General features: G+C 47.1%; 1 protein-coding gene across 6 annotated transcripts in view; it reads left to right on the plus strand.

The window, feature by feature from the left end:
• The window catches only part of RXRA (retinoid X receptor alpha), a 122,371-nt gene that overhangs the window by 58,113 nt on the left and 40,147 nt on the right, over positions 1-24,111 (plus strand). For 4 of the 6 annotated variants that reach the window (XR_008328420.1, XM_053373302.1, XM_053373304.1 and 1 more), the window contains one exon: positions 17,757-17,804. The exons of the other annotated variants lie outside the window; for them this stretch is intronic. Coding sequence is in view for 3 of the 4 variants with exons in the window: in XM_053373302.1 (XP_053229277.1) it covers positions 17,757-17,804 (48 nt within the window). In the remaining variant the exon portion in view is untranslated. The remainder of the gene's footprint in view (positions 1-17,756; positions 17,805-24,111) is intronic. 6 annotated transcript variants of the gene reach the window in all.

Below are 24,111 nucleotides of genomic sequence, written 5' to 3' on the forward strand. Positions count from 1 at the left end.
TGCGCACACACACACACACACACACACACACACACACACCAGTATAAGAGATAGCAGAAGAGCATTGACATGTTCAGCTATGAACAAATCCCTTTGGTAATAGCCTTAAAAATACTTTTGTCACAGCCATCAGGCTACTGTAGTGAGTTTGTGTGTGCGAGTGTGCGAGAGAGAGTAAGAGAGAGAAAGAAAGTGTGTCACAGAATTGTAGAGTTGGAAGGGATACCAAGGGTCTTCTAGTTAAACCCCTTTGCAATGCAGAAGAAAGTGTGTGTGTGTGTGTGTGAGAGAGAGAGAGAGAGAGAGAGAGCGCGAGAGAGAGAAGAATGCGTGTGAGAGAGACAAGTCTGAGAAAAACTAGCAATTCTGGCTAGTTGCTAAAGTGTCCTAGTGGAGGTCTGTGCCTCAGTGGCAGAGCATCTACTTTTCAGGCATCAGGTCCCAGGTTCAATCCCTGATTATATATCCAGGTAGGGCTGGGGATGTCCCCTTCTTGAAACCCTGGAAAGCCACTGCTGCCAGTCAGTGTTGACAGCACTGAGCTTGATGGACCGACAGTCTGGCTCAGTATGAGGCAGTTTCCTATGTTACTATTAACTCCTGCCCTTCAGTCAGAACTCTGAGGATGATAGACTCTAATTTTAGGGGAAGGGTGTAAACATAGGATCATAGGAAGAGCCTGCTGGATCAGGCCAGTGGCCCATCTAGTCCAACATCCTGCTCTCACAGTTGCCACTCAGATGCCCATGATGGGAAGCCCACCAGCAGGACTTGAGCATAAGAGAACTCTCACCTCCTGCAGTTTCCAGCAACTAGGATTCAGAAGTGTGACTGCCTTTGGCTGTGGATTTTAATGGAACACCTAGCATTTTGTTGATTAAATCTACCATTGCCACCTGGAGGCTTCAGGATGAGACAGTGGCTCTGTGTTCAAGCAAATGGACCTAGGAGTTAAATTGTTTTCCTTGATGCGTGAGAGCAGTACACCCTGTCCTGCCAAGGGGAGCAGAGTCCAGCCGTTCTTGTGAGTTTGCTTCCTTCCCTTGACGATCCCAGGAAGTCCAAAGTTCACACACACAGTGGACACCCTTGCAGGATTTCCAACAATCTGTCATTCTCTTCCTTGTCTGGAAGGTGAGAAGTTTTCAGGTGCTTCCTTCTGAATGTCCTGTGCAGAATTGGGGACTGCCTCTGCTCCAGATAAACAGGATCTTTCCTGTAAATGTTTGGCTTCTTTTTTCTTCCCCCCCCTAAAGTGCAAATTCCTATTCCTTGTGAAGGAAAATCAAGAATCTTATGAAGTCACTGGGCACCAAACATTAAAAGTACACATTTCTCTCCAAAGAATCATGGGAAGTGTAGTCTAAGAATGCTGGGAACTGTAGCTATGTGAGGGCTGAACTATAATTCTCAGGATTCTTTAGAGGAAGCCGTGTGCTTTCAAGCTACAGCTGATGTTCATAGCCAATCTGTGATATGTTAACTCTTCTCAAGAAGAGGTTGGCCCACAGTCATTTTGGTGCACAATGGAGAAAAACCCACATTGCACCTCCTACTCGGAAACAGTGCTTTCAATCAGAGTTGCTCCCACATAAGTGTCCTTGGTAGGGATGGAGAAGGTGTTTCTGACCCGAGGGCCACATTCTCTTTGTGGAAACTTTCTGGGGGCCAAACTGCAGAACTCACTCCCCAAGGAGGCAGTGATGGGCCACCAACTTTAAAAGAGGATTGAACAAATTGGTCGAGGAGAAGGCTAACAATAAGTCAGTAACGCTTCTGAATGCTAGTTGCATGCAAGAGGGGAGATGGCCCTGTGCTTGTGGGCTTCCCATGTGGTTGGCCACTGAGAACAGGATGCTGGACTAGATGGGGCCACTTTGTCCTAGTCATCCAGGGCTCGTCCTTTGTTCTCATGTACAACACTTGCAGTATTGAGGCCTAAGTGCCCTTCCCGGACCAGCAACTTCGTGTTGTGCTGCTTGGCTCTTGGGATGCCATGAACAAAATCAGGCTATGCATGTGTGTGTGTGTGTGTGTGTGAGAGAGAGAGAGAGAGAGAGAGAGAGAGAGAGAGAGAGAGAGAGGGAGGAGGAGGGAGGGCACGTTTGACGTGAACCCGATACCAAGGGTTGATGCAGGAGGAAGCGATCATGGTATCAGGGAAATAAAACCCATCAAGGGATAATAGGATCCAGCTGGGGAAGGAGTGTCTTTTACCAGTTGTGACAGGTGATGTCTTTTCCCTGACTGGATGTTTGGTTTCATGTGGCTCAGCTGAAGACTCCAGCGCTAGTTGGTGGAAGTCCACCATGGTGCTCTGTGGTCTCTTTCCACAGCTGATGACATTGCCTCTGGGATGTCTTTCGAAGCCATTTTAAGTGGAAGAAGAAAAGTCCCATTTTAATAGCTATGTAGGGATCTTGACTGGTAAAGCTGCTGGGAATCAAGGAGGGGAAAGAGGTTAGTATCCCCCTATCCACCAGAGAGATCTCCTAGGGCAGAAGTTCCCCAAACCTGTTACAGGTCCTTGTATGCCAAGGTTCAAGGTAACCACTGAAGAAATCAGATGTGTGGTCCTGGAAGTCATCTTCCTAAGAATTTTGTTTCCAGAACTCCTTATGCTGAGAATCCTCCTTCCAGAATTCCCCTAGAACCTGACTTTTTGTACACATTTCTTGGCTTCAGAACTGCATCCTAAAACTCAAAAAGGTGTGAATTTCTTCCCCCCACCTTTGCCCAGGTAGATTCACAGGAGAATGAAGGGATGTATTAGGATGAATAGATTTGCAGACAGGTGTGCATAAGTTACTACACCGTTAAATACTTCTGAAACCTGCAGGCATACGTACCATTTGTCATTCAGAGTTCAGCTGTGGAGAAGAGGGCATTTTTGTAGGGGAAAAAACAGGAAAAAATTGCTGTACTCTGGAAACATGTGATTGAGGTTTGGCATCAGATGCTAGATTTGGATTAAGTGCTGGCCATTGACAACGACGGCTGAGGGGCTGATGATTCCAACGTTGGAGTGCATTGTTAAACTTCAGAACTCACTCCCACAGGAGGCGGTGGTAGCCACGAAACAATACGGCTTTAAAAGAGGATAAGAAAGTGAGGAAGGCAGCGGCTATTGATGATACTAGATGATCTGACTCAATATAACACAGCTTCTGATATTAATAATAATATGTTCCTATTTCATAGAATCATAGAATTGTCGAGTTGGAGGGGACCCCGAGGATCATCTAGTCTAACCCCCTGCAATGCAGAAATATGAAGATCGAACCTACCACCTTAGCATTATCAGCACTACACTCTAACCAACTGAGCTGTTCATGTTCTCCCTTTATTCAGAACCACAAGGACTAGAATCTTGACCTATGCTTAGGTGAAGCTTCACAGCTCAATGGTAGAGCACCTGCTTTGGATGCAGAAGGTCCTGGGTTCAATCCCCAGCATTTGCAGGTAGGGCTGGGAATGCCCCCTGCTTGAAAACCCAGAGAGCTTCTGCCAGTCAGTGCTGGCAATACTGAGGTAGATGGATCTGATTCATCAGAATGGCAGCTTCCTACAAGCCTATTCAATTTGTCCTATTCTTCAGAACCACAAGGACTAGAATCTTTATGCTTAGGGGAAGGGTTGTAATTTGAGTATGTCTCTCCCACGCTTGCTGCCCGTCGAGGGATCACTGTGGCTTAATATCCAAAGTGTCCATTTGCTCAGAGGGTAGGAAAAGAAAGTTATTGAGACAGAGGAGAAGAGAAAATAAAATTACAGTCTAATCCTGTAGATGACTCAAGGGTTTTTTGTTTTCTTTTTTAATGTGGATGACTCAGTGTCTCCTCAGCTAAAAGAGCTTGGTGTACTATGAAAAATAGACATTCTCTTTGTTTTTCTTTCTCATTAGCTGCACATATCTCTGTATACCAGGGAGCAAGTTGCAAACAATGGATGTTCTTTTAGCCGTCCTGTCGCTGTTGCTTGTACAGAACCACTGAAGAAGTTCTCCTCCTCCTCCTCCTCCTCCTCCTCCTCCTCCTCCTCCTTCTTCTTCTTCTTCTTCTTCTGCGATCACTCGTAGCCGAGTAAGATTGTCTTCCATAAACACGGTTTTCACAATGAGTCCGTAAGTGACTGTGGAGGCCAATTCTGGATCCACACGTCCTTCCACAGTGGGGACATTGGTTTTCAGGTGGGAGTTGATCACGGTGTGGATTTGCCAAGCGTGCCTTCCTCTTAGCACGTCCTGCTAATTGCATCCTGAATTCGAGTGTCTTCAAAGCCCATGACACCTTTGGTAAAGGCTGTTCTCCAATTGCAGCGCCCGCAGGCAAGTGTTTCCTAATTGTTGGTGTTTATACTATACCACAGAGTCTAAACCACAGGTCTAAACCACAGAGCCTAGGCCTTGCCAATCGGAAGGTTGGCAGTTCGAATCCCCGCAACGGGGTGAGCTCCTGTTGCTCGGTCCCTGCTCCTGCCCACCTAGCAGTTCAGAAGCACGTCAAGTGCAAGTAGATAAATAGGTACCACTCTGGCGGGAAGGTAAACATTGTTTCCATGCGCCGCTCTGGTTCGCCAGAAGCAGCTTAGTCATCCTGGCCACATGACCTGGAAGCTGTCTGCGGACAAACACCAGCTCCCTCGGCCTATAGAGCGAGATGAGCGTGCAACCCCAGAGTCGTCTGCAACTGGACCTAACGGCCAGGGGTACCTTTACCTTTACCTTTATACGACATTTTTAAAAATTTGCCTTGAGAGAGTCTTTAAACCTCTTTTGTTGACCACATCACATTCGATGATGGTGATGTCAGCTTCCATAGACTTGGCACCCTCTGGAAAGGAATCTTTCCTTCCAGGTCTCCTCCAGGAGTCCTCAACAAGAGAACTTTATTGTTTCATGTGTTAAAAACCTTTTATAAAATTGATTAAAACAAACAAACAAACAAACAAACCACACCCACATAAGACGAGTCTGCTGGGTCAGACCAGCAGCCCATCTAGTGCAGCAGCATCCTCTCACAGTGGAGAACCAGACGCCTCAGAGGGAAACCACAAGCAGGATTTGAGCACAAGAGCAGTGCTTGCCCCACTCCGTGGTTTCCAGCATCTAGTACAGTGGTACCTCAGGTTACATACACTTCAGGTTACAGACTCTGCTAACCCAGAAATATTACCTCGGGTTAAGAACTTTGCTTCAGGGTGAGAACAGAAATCGTGCTCTGGTGGCGCGGCGGCAGCAGGAGGCCCCATTAGCTAAAGTGGTGCTTCAGGTTAAGAACAGTTTCAGGTTAAGTACGGACCTCCAGAATGAATTAAGTACGTAACCTGAGGTACCACTGTATTCAGAAGCATTTCTACCTTGGAACTGGGAAGGCAGAGCGTAGCCATTAGGGCTAGTTGTCACCTTAGCTCTCTCCTGCATGAATTTGTCCAAATCCTTTCTCAAAGCCATCCAAGTTGGTAGCCATCCTTGCCTCTTGAGGGAGTTCTATAGTTTAGCTCTGCGTTGCAGAGCAGGGCTTGCCTTTACTTTTACCAAGCTTTTATTGGGAATGAATTGTGCCCCATTCCTTGAAACACAGACATGTGGGGTCGGAAGGGGGGATACTGACATTTAAACCTGCACAGTCAAGTCCCACCCCCTGCCACTCTTATGCAGCACTGCAGCTCTGACCCAAATTGGGCTTTTGGTGATAGAATGCCCATTGTCTATTTGGTCCATTAGCAACTGTTGGAAGGGGGGGACACACACAGGAGGACAAAGGACTTCTGTGTTTTTTTCCTGCACACCAAGATCCTCCGCCGAGGAGACACTGAGTCATTGGCATTAAAAGCCAGACTTCTTATGTACGCTGTTGGGGTCTGAACTGGCAGTGGCTGAACAGGGATAAATGGATGGAGATGTCAACCTGGTGTGTGGCAAGAGAGAACATTTATATCCTAGGGATTGTTAGGAAAGGAATTGAAAATGAAACTCCTGCTATCCTTATGCCATTACACACATCTATGGTGTGACCACAGTTAGATTACTGTGCACAGTTACGGTCGGCTTGCCTCAAAAAGGATATTGTAGAGTTGGAACAGCTTCAGAAAAGGGCCACCCATACGTACCAATCTTGGTGTGTATTTTATGGTTGGTGTAAACTGAATAGCAGGTAAATTGCTTTTAAGCCTACATATAAGTAAAACACATAAAACAGATATGCTCCTTGGAATACTGTGTCCAATTCTGGGCACCACAATTTAAGAAGGATATTGACAAGCTGGAACTTGTGCAGAGGAGGAGGGCGGCCAAGATGATGAAGGGTCTGGAAACCAAGCCTTATGAGGAATGGTTGAAGGAGCTGGGGATGCTTAGCCTGGAAAAGAGGAGACTGAGAGGAGATAGGATAGCCATCTTCAAATATCTAAAGGGTTGTTGCATGGAAGATGGAGCAAGATTGTTTTCCCCTGCTCTGGAGAGTAGGACTCAAATTAATGGCTTCAAATTATAAGAAAGGAGATTTTGGCTAAACATCAGGAAGATGTTTCTGTCTTTCTGACAGTAAGAGCTGTTTGACAGTGGAATGGACTCCCCTCGGGAGGTTGTGGGCTCTCCTTCACTGGAAGTTTTTAAGCAGAGGTTGGATGGCCACCTGTCAGGGATGTTTTAGTTGAGATCCCTGCACTGCAGGGGGTTGGACTGGATGACCCTTGGGCCCCTTCCAGCTGTACGATTCCGTGATTCTATGATTGTTTATGTAGCAAATAACATTAACTGCCGAGCCAACTGATTTAAAAACTATTCAAAATAAAAAACTCTTTAAAAGTAGAACAAACTGTGGAGCACAAGGATGAACAGCCTTGTTGTCATCTTCACCCCGGGAATTGCAAGTTGTGGTGGCCCTCAGATCCTGCTTCTGGGCTTTCCATCGAAGCATCTGGTTGGCCACTGTGAAAACTGGATGCTGGACCAGGTGATCCAGCAAACAGGCTTTTCTCATGTTCTTGGAAGTACAAGGTGGCTGGAGATTTTGGGTCCCTCGCTTCCTTTCACCCCTTATTGAACCATGCCCTGGCAATTCACCAACCATCGCTGCTCAGCTGGATTTGGCACAGTGGGTCACAAGAGGTGCCAGCCCGTCCCCCCTCCCTCATGGAATAAGAACAAAAGAACATAATAAGAGCCAAATAGATTAGGCTAACAGCACACCTAGTGCAGCATCCTAACCCCACAGTGGCCAACCAGATGCAATCAGGACCTGAGCACAATAGCAGCTGTACCTCTAAGTTTGCTAGTACAAGTGAGAAAAGTGGGGGGGAGTACTGGAGGGGACAGGTGAGGGAGAAAAGGTGGCGCCCATTGCATTAATAATGGAATCCCTGACATCCAGATTAGATTAGTAAAAGCGAGAGAGCATGGACTATTCTCATCTTTTACCCAGCATGCAACTTTAATGGCAAGATAATGAGGCAGAGTATTTATTTGTAAAAGATCTGGAGATATCACAGCTCAGTGGAGTCTCTGAAGAGTGATAAAGTTGCAAGGTGCTCGCCTGCCACCATGACACCAGTCAGCTGAAACCTAAGATCTCCCTTTCACTGTTTCTGGGTGGCTTTCTTTGCTCCCCCAAAATGTGTAGCCAGAGTTTCACCGCAGCAAACTTTTTGTTCCGCCAAAGACATTCCACGTGAACGACGGCCTCTTTCATTCTGCATTCTTTCAATGCCAGCACAGCAAAAACTTGATTTGAGTAGAACGTGAATGGAATACAACACACTCATCACAAATAGTGGTAAATAAATGGAGAGTGTTAGCTTTCTAGCTTGGGGGGGAGGTACTTAAAAAAATAAATAAAAAGCCACAGTGCACAAGAGAACTACAAATTGATTTAGCACTGCCTCTTATGAAAGTTCTCCTGCATTGCAGGGTTTTTTTTACTAAATGACCCTTAGGGTCCCTTGCAACTTTACAATTTTATTATGATGATAATTTTGGAAGGTGATGGCCTTTCTTTGGAGATTTTTAAAAGAGAGGTTGGATGTCCATCTGTCAGGGATTCTTTTTCTGTGCTTCTTGCATTGCAGGGAGCTGGACTAGATGACTCTTGGGGTCCCAACCCTACGATTCTATAATTCTATGGCTCATTGAATTCCTGTTGAACAGATAAGGGTTAGCAAATGCTTTGCCCCTTCAGCTGCCAAAAAGATCCTTACCTGCTGGACGCTGCCATTAATACCCCCCCCCCCCCCGTTATTAATTGCAAGCTCTTTTTTTTGGAGTGTTGTGGTGTTTTATCCCAGCAATAAGGCTATCCCAAGCAAGTGTCCTCCTCACATGACATGATTCAGCTTGCCTTGGCAGATGAATCTCTATTGGGTGATATTTTTTTCTCTCCAAGCTGGTGATGACGGTGTGACGACCTTGATGAGATAATGCGTTGTTATTTTTGAACCATCAAAAGATTAGTGCTATTGGGCTCTAGCAAGCAGGCTTATCGGGTGGGGTTTATCCCAGATCAGAGCCTTGGCTCAAAAGGTGTGTTTATGCTCTGGGCACAGGACATTCTAGGAAAATAACGCGAAGGATGAGGTTGTGCCTGATACGTTTTGAGGCAAATGTGATTAGACAGCAGATAAGATGAGCCACTCCAGAGATGGGCCCTTGTCATAGCCTTTTCCTTGACACAGTGGCATTGATGAGGGCTTCCTCAGCACAAAGTCACTCTCCTCTCCTGTGGTTCCCAGCAGCTGGTAAACAGAAGCATTACTGCCTCCAACCACGGAGGCAGAGCATAGCCATCAGGGCTAATAGCCATTAATTACAGTCATAAAGGTAAAGGTAAAGGTACCCCTGCCCGTACGGGCCAGTCTTGACAGACTATGGGGTTGTGCGCCCATCTCACTCAAGAGGCCGGGGCCAGCGCTGTCCGCAGACACTTCCGGGTCACGTGGCCAGCGTGACAAAGCTGCATCTGGCGAGCCAGCGCAGCACACGGAAACACCGTTTACCTTCCCGCCAGTAAGCGGTCCCTATTTATCTACTTGCACCCGGGGGTGCTTTCGAACTGCTAGGTTGGCAGGTGAATTACAGTCATACCTCGGGTTAAATACGCTTCGAGTTGAGCACGTTCGAGTTGTGCTCCTCGGCAACCCGGAAGTAACAGAGTGCGTTACTTCCTGGTTTTGCCACTTGCGCATGCGCAGATGCTCAAAATGACATCACGTGCATGCGCAGAAGCGGCGAAAAGCGACACGCGCATGCACGCAGATGTGCCGTCGCTAGTTACGGTTACCTCTAGATGCGAACAGGTCTCCGGAATGGATCCCGTTCGTATCTAGAGGTACCACTGTAGTTCCATCTTTTTAATGCCATTCAGGTTGGTGGCCATCAGTACCTCTGGTGGGAGTGAGTTCCATGGTTAACTTTGGGACTTTCTTTCATCCTTCCTGAATCTTCCAACATTCGGCTGCATTCTCTTTTAAAGCAACCCAAGTTAGTGGCCAAATTCCGTTCAAGGAACAGAACTTCCCTGGCCCCTCCCTTCTTCACGCCCCCCAAAAATCTGCTCTGGGAGTTTGGAGGAACCCACGTGTCTGGTTGGCTTTGGTGAGAAGAGGATGCTGGAGCAGACGGGCCATTGGCCTGATCCAGCAGGGCTCTTCTTATGTTCCTTGGGGTGCAACGAATGCATGGGAGGATTGTCTTAGGTCCAACCAACCTTTTCTCATGGAGACCTCCAATTCCCTTGGATGTGAGTAGTTAGTGAGGGAAGAGACGAGGGGAGGGAGTGTGCTTTGCCCATATTGGCCTCCCATTTCCCCTTTTCATGCCCTGTCATCTCCTCCCGCCTGGCTGGCAGCTGTTGTCTGGGAACGGTGGCTGGCATCTGACCCAGGAAATGCAGCCTTGGACAGCAGCCAAGTCGTCCACTTGATTCAAATACAGCTGGAACTGATCTGATTGAGAGAACGAATTGAGGCGGAGAGCGGCTGTTATCTAAGGCAGGATGGGGGTTCCTCTGCCTACTCCCTTCCTCCACTAGGCTTGTAGCCACTCTCCGAACTTCATTTATTTTGATTTATTAGGGAAAGCCTCTTCCCTGGGGGCTGTTAATTACAATCTGCTGCATATGGGGTCTGGATTGTGCAAGATGGAGCGATAGTTCTGCTCCACCATTGGCTGCCAGGGTCCATGCCCAGGGTGCCCAAGGCTAGACCAGGGTGCCCAGCGCTGATTATCAACATACAGTAAGTGTGCTAACCCTAACAGCTTGCTGGATACCTGAATTCAAAAGGCACTGAGACATGTTCTTATGTCTTAAAAGAAGACCTGTAGTTCAGTGGTTTGAGCATTTGGTTTGTAAGCAGAAGGTCCCAGCTTCAGTCTCCATTTGTAGGGCTGGGGAAAGACCTGTGCTGGAATCTCTGGACAAATCATTCCTTTGTTAAGAATCATAGGTCTGGAATCTTACTTGATATTTTAGGGGAAGGACTGCAACTCAGTGGTAGAACCAGGCTGCTCACCGGGTCAAGATGTTTTGAGCAAGTGCTGGTTTTGACCTGCAAATCCTTAAATGGTTCAGGACCGCAATCCCTCAAGGATCACCTCTCTCCATCTGAACCAACCCAGACATTGTGACCATTTTCTGAGGCCCTTCTTCATGTGCCTCCTGCGAGAGGTCCGGAGGGTGGCAACACAAGAAAGGGCCTTTTCTGCAGTAGCTCCCTGTTTGTGGAATGCACTCCCCAGGGAGGCTCGCCAGGACTCTTTGCTACGTGTCTTTAGGTGACAGGCAAAAAGGTTCCTCTTCAATAGGCTGATTAACACCCTATATGCTTTTTAATGTGCTTGCAGAGGGAGTATTATTGTTTTGCTTTTTGCTTTTCTTGTTTTATCATATATGTTGTGTTTTCATCTTGTATGTATGAGATCATCAGACAAAGGGCAGTATACAAATTTAATAAAAAATAATAATAGTTATAACACCTGCCATGCATGTAGAAGGTCCCAGGTTCAGTTCCCAGGGGCATATCCAGGTAGGAGAAAGCTCTGCCTGAAACATTTGAGAGCTGCTGCCTGTCAGTGTAGACAATGCTGAGCTAGATGGACCCCATTGTCTGGCCCTGTATAATGCTGCTTCCTATGTAAACATTAGGTCTCAAGTGGGTGGGCTGTAACTCAGTGGTGGAGCTTCAGCCGATTCTTCAGAATTATGAGGATTAGAAACATACTCTTATGTTAAGGGATATTGCTCAGCAGTAGAGCACATGCTTTGCATTCAGAGGACCCTGAGTTCAGTCTCTGGCAATATCTAAGAAGGAAGCCGTACGAGGAACAGTTAAGAGTTGAGGATGTTCAGCCTGGAGCAGAGGAGACTGAAAGGTGATATAATAGCCATATTCAATTATCTGAAGGGCTGTCATGTAGAAGATGGAACAAGGTTGTTTTCTGCTGCTCCAGAAGAGAGGACCCAAAGCAAAGGATTCGAATTCCAAGAAAGGAGATTCCAACTAACATCAGGAAGAACTTTCTATTCAACAGTGGAGCTGACTTTTTGGAAGGCCATCTGTCAGGGACGCTTTGTTATGTTGGCAGCTCTTATCTTCATGCACTTCCTTCTTATCGTAATATTGAGTGCCTTTTCCTCCCGTGCTTTGCCTGTGCCAAAAAAATCCAAACTCTGTCACATGCACACACAAAAGAGGCATGTTTTATTATATAGACATCAGCTGCCAAAACCGTTTCCCCTTTTCCATCACTCAGATGACAGCTTGCTTCTCACTGCCTCAGCTTCAAACTCCCCACCGCTTTCCAGGTCCTGTGTTGCTTTGCTCATTCACTGTTTTGTGCAAGCCACTGTTTACTGTGAAATCCAACCCAGTGAACTGTGGCTTGCGCTTGGCCTCCAAGCCAGAATTTGAAACTGTGGTTTGACCCAACCAAATCTGATTTGACTCTTTGCACCAGCACAAAATTCCTCCTCCTGTAGGGTTGGTTCTGTGTTCACCTATTTTAGGCAAGCCTCTGGGGCCATCACCAGAGTGAGTTGGGCCACCTCATACTCACACAGGTGCACACAGGTACAGCGGCAGGGCACAGAGGGCCAACAGAACCCACCACACCAGGCCAGCCCTCACAGCTAGCGCTGTTGGGCACATGTGTCAGGTTCACAGAGCCTGCATGCCAGGTACAGGCCTGGCCACTGGAGCCAAGTGGGGCTGCACAGTGCCCCTGGCTGCCTGTACAGGGAGGAGTCCAACCAGCTGATGCAGACTTTGGTGGGCAAATCTCTCTCCCTGCCCCCGACACTAGTCCCAGTCAGCGAGGGTCCAGTGATGTGGCGGTGAGCCCAGGCCGGGCTCTGGAGCCCGGAGACCCCCGGTGGCAGGCAGGGTGGGACAAGGATCCCTGTGGGGGGGGCACCTAACTTGAGACCCTTAATACCTGGTGCTCTGGCCTCTTCATGCTACTTCCCTGCACAGATATGCAGCACGCCCTGTCCTCAGTTAACCCACACCGGCTCTGACCAAGGCAGAATAGAGTAGTACTATTACTTCTCAGGAACGGGACACGGATGGCGCTGTGGGTAAAAGCCTCAGCGCCTAGGACTTGCCGATTGCATGGTCGGCGGTTCGAATCCCCGCGGTGGGGTGCGCTCCCGTCGTTCAGTCCCAGCGCCTGCCAACCTAGCAGTTCGAAAGCACCTCCGGGTGCAAGTAGATAAATAGGGACCGCTTACCAGCGGGAAGGTAAACGGCATTCCGTGTGTTGCGCTGGCTCGCCAGATGCAGCTTGTCACGCTGGCCACGTGACCCGGAAGTGTCTGCGGACAGCACTGGCTCCCGGCCTATAGAGTGAGATGAGCGCACAACCCTAGAGTCTGGCAAGACTGGCCCGAATGGGCAGGGGTACCTTTACCTTTACTATTACTTCTCAGGACATGATAGTTTTGTTGATTTAGCCAAGAATAGTACAGTGGTACCTTGGGTTAAGTACTTAAATCATTCTGGAGGTCCGTTCTTAACCTGAAACTGTTCTTAACCTGAAGCACCACTTTAACTAATGGGGCCTCCTGCTGCCGCTGCACCTCCGCCACACGATTTCTGTTCTCATCCTGAAGCAAAGTTCTTAACCTGAAGCACTATTTATGGGTTAGCGGAGTCTGTAACTTGAAGCGTATGTGACCTGAAGCGTATGTAACCTGAGGTACCACTGTACTAGGGTTTTGTTTTTGTTTTTCGTTTGCTGCTGCTGCTGCTTCATCATCACCACGTTGACTCATGTTTAGCTTGGGGTCTACTAAGACCCCAAGATCCTTTTCATGTGTGCTATTGGCAAGTCAGGGGTCCCCCTGTATTACAAATGCATTACATTTGTTCAGCTCATTCTTCCTGCCTAGCATTCCTTGAATTTGTTCCTATGCAATTTCATTTTGTTAGTTTGGGTCCAGTTCTCCAGTCTATTAAAGTTATACTGATACCCAATTAATTTAAAGTAGCTAGGTGTCTCCTTGCCTCCTCTTGGGCTGCAGCTTCCTCCTGGCATGGTTTATTCTGAGCAGGTTGGGCACTGCTTTACTTTTGGGTGAAGACAGAGACAAAGTAGGTGTTGAGTAGTTCCGTCTTCTCTCTGCCACCCAATAGCATTTCTCTGTCTTCTTCATGCAGAGGACCTACCACTTGCTTATTCTTCCTCCTGCTTCAAATCTAGCCAAAGAAACCTTTTTTTTATTCTTTTTAACCTCTCTTGCAAGTCTGAATTGGCCCTCCTGACCTTCTCCCTGCAACTACTGTTGGCTACTCGTGTATGTTGCTGTTGTTTAGTCGTTTAGTCGTGTCCGACTTTTCGTGACCCCATGGACCAGAGCACGCCAGGCCCTCCTGTCTTCCACTGCCTCCCGCAGTTTGGTCAAACTCATGCTGGTAGCTTCGAGAACACTGTCCAGCCATCTCGTCCTCTGACGTCCCCTTCTCCTTCTGCCCTCCATCTTTCCCAACATCAGGGTCTTTCCCAGGGAGTCTTCTCTTCTCATGAGGTGGCCAAAGTATTGGAGCCTCAGCTTCAGGATCTATCCTTCCAGTGAGCACTCAGGGCTGATTTCCTTCAGAATGGATGCGTTTGATCTTCTTGCAGTCCATGGGACTCTCAAGAGTCTCCTCCAGCACCATAATTCAAAAGCATCAATTCTTCGGCGATCAGCCTTCTTTATGGTCCAGCTCTCACTTCCATACATCACTATACTCGTGTATTCTCTTCCTTATTTATTGCATTCACATCCCACTCCCCCCCCCCACAAAGTTGCTGAAAGTGGCGTACGGTACATGGTTTTATCCCCCCTCATTCAATCTCTGCAACACGCCTTTGAGGTAGATCAAGCTAAGAGGCAATGACTGTCCTCAAAGTCACCCAGTGAGCTTCATTGCTGAGTGGAAATTTCATTCCTGGCCTCCTAGGTCCTAGTCTGACCACTTACACCATACTGGCTCTCTATAAAACTTAAAATAAAATATTACTTGTTTCTCTTTGCAGAAAATAGTGCGGCTTACAACATATACTTATAAACAGGACATAATTTATTCTCTCTCTCTCACACACACACACACACACTGCATCAATCAATAAAAAAATGGCTTCAAGCTGCATATTTCCTGGGGCTGCAACAAAAATGTTAGGCAATTCTAACACCTAGTAGGTAGAGAAGGGTTTGCAATGAAAGGGGGAGGGGGGTTCTCAGAGCAACCCCTGCATTTATTACCTGACTTGCGATGGGAGAGATGGTGGCATAAAAGGCTTGTGCTTCTGACTCTTGGACAACTAGCATAGCTGTTGAGACTTGCCCTCCCAACTGGGATGGAGCTGTGTGTGAGAGAATCAAGACGCTTGGAGAAACAGGTTCAGCAACACTCAGATCTTAGGGCTAGAATGAATTTTGCAGTGTGTGTGTATGTGGATGGGAAGCCTGGCCAGACCTGAAGAGAAGTGACGCAACCCCCTCGAGGCCCCGGATTCCTCCAGCTGGTGCCAGGACCTGAGATTCCGGTTCCAGGGCCTTGCTGCACTGCTCTTCCTGGGGGAGAGGGTGTGGGTGAAGAAGAGTTCTTCTCCATCATGACACCTAGAAGTAGGGGGCCTACCATGAAGCTGAATGTTGGAAGATTTGGGACAGCAAAAAGGAACGGCTTCTTCACGCAGTTCGTGGTTAAACTATGGAACTCCTCTCCTGCAGGAGGTGGCAATGGTCACCAATCTAGATGGCTTTGAATGAATTAGACAAATTCAAGGAGGAGAGGGCTGTTGGTGGCTGCTAGCCATGATGGCTATGCCCTGCCTAAACAGTGAGAGGCAGCAATGCTTCTGCATAATACCTGTTGCTGGAAGCCATGGAAGGAGACAATGTCCTTGTGCTCTGCTTCTGCTTGCAGGGTTCCCACAGGCAATCGGGTTATGAGAACAGCATGTTGTTCTACATGTCCCCCTTTGGCCTGATCCTGCAGGCTCTTACATTTTTTATGACCAGCCAGTAGAACCACCCATCTTATTATTTTGGGGTGCAAGCATAGCAAAGTGCATGCTTTAGCTTGCTTGGCATGGAAGGAAGAGAGGCAGTGCTGCATAGTGGTTAGAGAGCCGTGGCGTTCTTGTGGTTTTGCTGCTCTCTAAACCCCTTTGCGCCCACAGGGTGTCCCAGGCTTCCACTTCCCTTTGTCCGCTATGTTGCTTAGGCGGAAATATTTCAGCTATGTCTGTGGCATGCCAGGAATGGCTTAGAATCACAATGGGGCTGAGTCTCTCCATGTGGTCTGCTTGGGGATCTGGCATTCTTTGGGAAATTCGAAGCAGATTCAGTGGCATGAAAAGAGAGAGAGGTGCAGGATCCTTTTCATTGCTGCAATGGAAGTGGGGCTGAAGTTCTAGCCCTAGTCAGACATTTCTCTTCATGCAACTGAGAACATAGGAAGGGCTTGCCGGATCAGGCCAATGGCTCATCTGCCCCAGCATCCTGTTCTCTCGGTGCCCAACCAAATGCCCTAATGGGAAAACCCACTGATCTGATAACATAAAAAGAGCACTGCTGAACCAGGTCAGTTGCCCATGAAGCCCAGCCAGATACACTGAGATTTCTAGGCCTCATACTTATTTTGTCACTTTGGTCAGAACCATGAGGACTAGACCCTTACTTGACTTTTAAGGACTATTGTTTAGCCATCTTCAGCCCAGGGGCAATTCTCCCCGCCTGAAATCCTCAAAGGGCCTCTGTCAGTCAGTGTAGACCAGTGATGGCCAAACTTGGCCCTCCAGCTGTTTTGGGACTACAGTTCCCATCATCCCTGACCACTGATCTTGTTAGCTAGGGATGATGGGAGTTGTAGTCCCAAAACAGCTGGAGGGCCATCACTGGTGTAGACAATACACTTGGTATAAGGCTGCTTCCTACACTCCTATGTGCATCTTAGAAGAAATTCACAGAGTTCCCATAGCATTTAAGCTCTTGTCTCAGCCACGTTTATAGACAATGAGTTACATTATGCCTGCATTGCAAGGGGTTGGACTAGATGACCCTTGGGTCCCCTTCCAACTCTGCAAATATATAATTCGATTGCTGATTTTACATTTTTACCAGTGGTTATCTGATTGTGGCATTCTCTTACTGCTTTGTGAGCATTCTATATAACTGTTAGAAACATCATAATGATGTTATTTGGCTCCCCTGACCTGGGTACTGGTTTTCGGAACGTCCCTTCTGATTAGCACACAAACCAGCCCTCTTTCAGCCTCAATGTGTTGTTCCAGGACAGCTTTGAAATGGTAAAAGTCACCCTTCACTGGCAAACACCATGAAAGGACACCTCTGTTATGGCTTTATTAAGAACAGCTTTTCTGAGTTAAGCAAGAGAAGTTGCACACAGTGCTTCAAAGGAGCTGGCTGAACCTTGAGTCTGCGCTTTTTTAATGCATGGAAGGAAGAAGACAATGCAGAAGCTTTGGTTGGGCTTTTCCCAAAGCTGTGGCTGTTTACGGGCTTTGGTGGAAGCCAGTTGCCAAGAGGGAAATGATTTGGGCAGCTCTGCAAGGAGAAGAGAAACAGTGGATTGCTTCTGAGGAAATGTCTTTGCAAAGTTCTAATCGGGGTGCTCGGTTCTCTCCAGAGCACTGTAGATTTTCTTATTGTTGTTATACTTTGTGCACATTTTTCTCAAGGCTTGCGAAGGGCTGCAGCTCAGCAGTAAAACATCTCCTTTGCATGCAGAAGACCCCCAGGTTCCTATTTATTCAGAACCATGAGGTCTAGGATCTTGTTTATTTTCAGTGGAAGAGCCATAGCTCTGTGGTTACGAGCATCTGCTCAGCAGGCAGAAGCTCCCAGGTTTTATCCTCAGTTTCTCTAGATTGGGGTGGGGAAAGGCTCCCTGCCCAGAGCTCTGGAGAACTGCTGCCAGTCTGTGTAGACAATATGGAGCTAGATAAATGATCCGATTTAGTATGAGAAAGCTTCCTGTGCTCCTGTTTAATTCAGTCTGTTCCTCAGAATGATGAGGACTAGAATATTGGATTATGTTTAGGAGAAGGGATGTAGGTCAGTGGGAGAGCACATTTTGCATTCAGGAGGTCCCAGGTCAAATTGTTGGCAGCATCCCAGTAAGCCCCTTTCACATGTGGACCAATGGCCTGTATAGGTGTGATGCAATGAGATGATTGCAGCCCTTTATCAAAGGTTCTTGCATCTTGGATCAGGGATTCCAGTAAGTAGTTTTGTTTTGTTTTGTTTTTGCAGACATGTGTGTGCGTGTGTGTGTATCCAATGGCAGCTTTGGCGTTTTGGGTGAGTGCAATAAATCATGTGCATGATGTATGAACAACGCCTTTGCTCACTTTTCAAGGTGGTTCCACTCTGGGAAAGAGAAAAGGACCCAGGGAATGAAGGGCAGCAAATCAGCAAAGGAGTTTCCTGCACATAAGAATCCTATAAATCACCCACCAGTCCTGCGAGAGCAGCAGCTGTGGATCACATAGTGCCCCCAGCAAATTAATATTAACCCAGTCATTTCCTTCCCCACCCCAGTCTCTGCCACCATGTCTTTTAAAAGCACAGGCATCTCTTGTAAGTGTGAAGATGAGCTTGACTCTGGTACAAGAAACAAACGTCTAGTGTCACCATCAATTTGCCGTAGCACTGCTATGTTGAGACTTTAGGGCAGATATCCAGGGGCCCCTTGGCAGAAGGAGCAGCAGGGCTGATTTCTACTGCCTTTTGGAGCAAGTGTAATGATATATCTTACCATTTGAAGAAAGGGACATAGGGAAGATGTAAGACTACAGTTGTAAGACGAGCATTGGGGACGGTTCAGAGAAGGGCAACCAGCATGCTAAAGGGGATGGGGTGACTCTTCTATGAGGAAAGTGTGAAGAATTCGAGGCTTTCTAGAAAAGGCAAGTAGGAGGGGATATAGATGCTTATAAAGTTAGGCATGGCATGGAGAAAGAGGAGAAAGAAAAGTTTCCCCCCCTCTCTCATAACACTAGAACTCGAGGGCCTTCCATGAAGTTGAGCGTTCGAAGATTCAGGGCAAAGAATAAGAAGGACTTATACACACAGCACATAGTTAAACCATGGAACTCTCTCCCACTGGAGGCAGTGATGGCCACCAACATGGATTGCCTTACAAAAGGATTGGACAAATTCGTGAAAGAGAGGGCTATCCATGGCTACTAGCCGTGATGGTTGTGCTCTGCCTCTACAGCCAGAGGCATTGATGCTTCTGAATACCAGTTGCTGGAAACTGCAGAAGGGAAGATGGTCCAGTTTCTCAAAACCCCAAGTGGGGGAGAGTTGCTATTTCACCCAGGTCTTGCTTGTGGACTTCCCTTGGGGGCAGGGATCAGGTCAGCCACTGTGAGAATAGGAAGCTGGACTAGACAGGCCTGTTCTTATCCTCAGTACTCAGTGCTCTCTTTCTCTCTCTCTCCCCCACACTTTCAGTTGCTGCAGCAAAAAAAAAAAAAAATGTTGCATCACCCAGGTTGTATTTTTTAACCAAAATGGACAGTAAATTGCATGTCTGGTTGAGATCTCTGAACCCAGTGACTCTGTGCAACAGACGTAGATGGCTGGATAGGCTGCCATTGCACAACCACGGACCGAAGGTTGTTATTGTTTGTTTTTAATTATACCTGCCACCCAAATAATGTGAAATCACCTGTTCAGCCTCATGGGCAGATGGCAGATTGCCTGCACACTTTGGCAAACTGCCACTTTTGGTCACCGGATGTCTATACACATGCAGCTTGGGGAATTGTGAAAAGGCAGTGGGCATGAGTGGGAGAGCGGATGCATTTGGAAACTGAGGCTTCTTCTGGGTGGCTTCAGGGAGATTACCAGCCCCGATGCAAGTCTCTGATTGCCACACCACATTGGCTCTTGGAGGTTTCAGCTGTTAGTGTAGTGGCAAATTCAGAAGTGCAGAGTCTGTCTCTTCATGATAGTTGTAGCCATGCTCCTAAGATTTTAAGACCTTTTAAGATTATACAAATAGTCTTACACTCTATTATTATTAATAATAATAATAAGAAGAAGGGATGCATTCCAACAATCAGTGCAAATCTCCACGTGTTGCCTTTTAAGTAGATCTACTGATTTTAGAATGAACTGATTTTAGAATGCTGTATTATTTTACTGTTGTTAGCAGCTCTAAGCCCAGCTTCGGCTGGGAAGGGCAGGATATAAATAAAATTTATCATCATCATCATCATCATCATCATCATCATCATTATTTTCTGCACACACAAACATGGACAAATTATTTGGAGTGCTTCAATATTTTTTACAGATTTCCTTGAAGTTCCATTGTATATTTATATATCTAATGCAGCCTTTATCAGCCTTGGGTCCACAGATGCTCTTGAACGGCAACTTCCATCATCCCTGACCGTTGGCCATACTGGCTAGGAATGATGGGAATGGTAGTCCAATATCTAGGGATCCCAGGTTGAGAAAGGCTGAGAAAGAGACCTCTACACCATGCTGTGTCCACCTAACATCAGCTGCAAAAACTCTTTTTGGCTAGGAGTGCCCAGTCCTTCCAGTTTGCCATTGTGCTGCCCTGAACAAAGCAGGTGTGCAGAATGGGTGCATTTTGTGGGGAGGGGGCAATCAGAATCTCTGCAGCAAGGAAAGAGTTAACTTGGGGCTGTGTTGGGCTGGGAGTTGAAGGAAGTTGGGGTCAGGGAATGTGACCCTGGAAAATGTGTGTGAGTGTGTGTGTGTGTGCGTGCGTGTGTGCACGTGTTGCCTCAGGACCACCAAACGCGACTCATTGATGGAAGAACTTTTTGCTTGTTCCCAATTAGGCTCTGAGCCAGTTAAGGAATGTAGACCCAAAAAAGATGGGTGTTGAAACAAACCATCTTTCGTTTCCATTGTGGGGTGGGGGGTGGGAGTTCACAATCTAACTAGGCCTCAAAACATCTCCAAAACCACTTCCCTTCTGCAAAATTGTTTCAGATGCAAGCTGGGGGCTGGGGAGAGGGAGGGAAGAAGAGGCAAAATAGACAATTCAATTGGAGGAGTGGAAAAAACCACAAAGTTTGTTGCATTGCATTGTATAAATCCCAAGATAGGTTGTTGCATGCATGTAATCCTAAAGATCTGTGTACCTTCCATAAGACAAGTCTTAATATATGATGACGCTAGCTGGAACCTCCAGCTATTTATGGACTACAGTTCTCATAATTTCCCACCACACTTGAAACTATGGACGTCCAATGAAAGTTTAAAAGAAGAAGAAGTCCTTCTTCATGCAAAACATGGTTAAACTATGGAACTTGCTTCCACAGGAGGCAGTGATGGCAACCACTGACTTGGATGGCTTTAAAAGAGGATTGAGAATATTCATGTAGAAAGCTATTGGTGGTCACTAGCAATGATGGTCATGCTCTGCCTCCATGGTCAGAGGCAGTAACACTTAATTCTAGTTGCTGGAAACTGCAGGAAGGGAGAGAGCTCTTGTGCTTGGATCCTGCTTGTAGTCTTCCCATAATGGTTGGCCACTGTGTGAAGAGGAGGCTGGATGAGATGCACCCCCCTTTGGCCTGATCCAGCAGGTTCTACGCTCTTGTCAGGGAGGCTGAGCTCTCTTGTGTGAGCAGGAGGAGTGAAATCCAGCCTTGTTTCTTTAAAAGGAACTCCCCTGTCCTGTACACAGAGGGAGCCAAGCTCTGCCCCCAGCCATTTGGCACACATATCTTCTTTCCCTTATCAGGCTGGGCCTCTTCCTGTGGCACTTAGACAGGCAGTTCTCAGGCTGTTTCCCCCTCACCCCACCCCAGCTACTGCCATGCCCCCCTCCCCCAAGATACCCATCCGTAACATGTCAATATCAGCTAGGTAAAGCCTGTTTGCCCACTGGTGGGTGGAAGGCACTCCCCTCTGCTCCAGCTGAACAACTTCTGTTGAGAAGATAGCATTAGCTCTGTGACAGAGCAATGGCAGGCCCAGTCTCTGGGCAAATAACTTTTACGGATCTCCCTCCCTCAGGTGGCAGTGATGGTCACCAACCCAAAGGAGAATAAGGCTATCAATGGCTACTCATATCTGGAAGCAGTAATGCTTCTGAATTCCAGTTGCTGGGAACTGAACGATGGGAGAGTGCTTCTGTGCTTGCAGGTTTCCCATTGAGGTATCTGCTCTGCCACTGTGAGAACAGGAAGCTGGACTAGATGGGCACTGACCTGATCTCACAGGCTCTTCTTATATTTCTTAACTTCTGTGCTCACATCAGATGTGGTGCACGCTTTCATGTTGGTTCCAGGTTAGGAATGGGGGGTGGGGTGGGGAAGAAGTTTGATTTAGTTTTCATTTAAAGATTGGCCTTCCCAGTTTGCGCTTTCCAAAACAGTATGTGAACTGAAAAACCCGGCGATTCACACTTCTCTGAATTTTGCAATGCCGTTTTCCAGCCAACAAGCATTACAAAGAGGGAGAGAAAGAGGGAAGGAGGACAGCATAGACATAGAGGACAGAGTGTGTCTATCCACTTCCATTTTTGCAGTTGCATATTTTTGCCTGTCTCTTGGGTGTTTTGAATTTGTTTATATGGTTTTTTTTGTTTGGCTAAGGCTGTCAGTATCTGCCTGAATAGGGCGAGTGATAAATTTAACATCACGAATGTCAGAAAAGAGAACCAGTTCTCTTTGTTCTTCTCCTTATATTTTCTTACTGCTCTTAAGAAATACACATCAACAGCCCCAAACACCTCCAACTCACTTCTCTGCTTTTCAGCCAAAGCTCCTCTCCCCACACGTAGTCCATTACATCATTTCCAACTTGCCTAGAGCCCATTAAACTGCAGTTTAATGTAATTAAAAGGCCGTAACGATCCCGGACAACCTGTCGGCCTGCCTGTCGTGACAGGTTTTCCTTGTTCATTCGTATTAGCCCCCAAGGATGAAGTGTGATACTGGCGTCTCATGGTTGCAGAGCCCTCCCAGAAGAAAAACCAATATGGGTTGGGCTTGAGCCATCCCAATGCATGCTGGGAGTCAGGTCACAGTCACCACTGAAAACCTGATAGGCTGCTTGTTGCAACCACGGAAACCCCAGATTCTCCACTTCAGGCTAGACATCCAACGAAGCTGAATGTTGGAAAATTCATGCAGTGTATAGTTTAACTGTGGAACTCTCTCCCACAAGAGGCATTGATGGCCACCAACCTAAATGGTATTGAAAGGCTGGAGTAATAAAAGAAGGAAAAGGCTTTCGATGGCTACTTGCCCTAATGGCTGTGTCCTGCCTCCAGGGTCAGAGGCGGCCATGCTTCTGAATACCAGTTGCTGGCAACCACAGGAGGGGAGAGGGCTCTTGGGCTCAGGTCCTGCTTTTGGGCTTCCCATTGGGGCGTCTGGTTGGCCACTGTGAGAACAGGATGATGGACTAGATAAGCCATTGGCCTGATCTTAGTCTTTAGAGACTAAGCCCTCAATTATGGATTGAAAAAATTCACGAAGGATCTGGCCACATTCACAGCATATGTGATAGGGGTGTGTGGCATAGGACTGCATTCTCCTGCCTGGGCTCTGAGACCATTGGGAGATGCCCTTCTCTCAGTCCTGCCACCCTCACAAGCATACTTGCTGGGGACATAGAAGTTGGGAGAGGGCCTTCTCAGTGGCTGCTCCAAGACTCTTGAAACTTCCTTGCTGGGCAGGAGTCTGGACTTCCTCCTCCCTCCTTGTTGTTCTTCTGAGAGCAGGTGAAGACTGTTTTATTCTGACAGGCCTTGGGGAAGTATGGTTTGTACCTTTCCATTTGTCTTTTCCAGTGGTAACGTTGCCACTGCTTTGTACAACACAGTCTTGTTTGGGTGACTTTGAAACAGGATCCGAAGTCTGGAGTATGTTGATTTTTAAAACCCTTAAATATCTGTAGAGGTGAAAATGCAGTGGCAATGAGACCCATTTTTTGAGGTTTGTATGTGAAAGTGTTTTGAGCTCCTGGGAAATGCCTTAATACCTGAGGAAGTCTGCTAATTTCTCCTTACATAAAAAGAGATGGGGAGGACAGAAGAAACTGTGTGTAAATATATGTCTGATAATCTGAGCCAAATGCTCTTTAGCACCTCTAATGTTTTCTTTGCTCATGTTATCCTAAGTTCGTCATGTTAGATTGCATGTGTGTCATTCCCAAATTTTTAGTAGCTGAAGTATATTCCACTCCCCACCACCACCAATGAAAAGCCACACAATTCTGAATATTTCTCCAGTGTTTTTGTTCTAACCATTATCCATCAGTTAGTGGGGAAAGAACTTGTGTTTAAAAATGATCAAGGGGAAAAGAAAATTTCAGTGCAGGGTTTTTGATGCGCTTTATTTTTGAGGGTGCTGAGGGTGGCAATGTTTTGAGAGTATTTGCTCTTTCATTCAACACATCACCATCTCACCAACTATCTGCACTCTGCAGCCTCCCTGACTTTCTACACTTCCAACAAAGCCCAGGGGGAAGACACCACAAGGCTACCTCCTCCCACAGGTCCCCCCCCCCAAAAAAAATCAGGAAGGGCAGGCACCTGGGGATGCCGTGGAGTGTGCTGGAGTTATGTTTAAGGAAAGGAAAAAGCCATCTCACTCATGGTCTG

This window comes from Podarcis raffonei, chromosome Z, assembly GCF_027172205.1.
Source record: "Podarcis raffonei isolate rPodRaf1 chromosome Z, rPodRaf1.pri, whole genome shotgun sequence".
In the NCBI taxonomy this organism is placed as follows: Eukaryota; Metazoa; Chordata; class Lepidosauria; order Squamata; family Lacertidae; genus Podarcis; species Podarcis raffonei.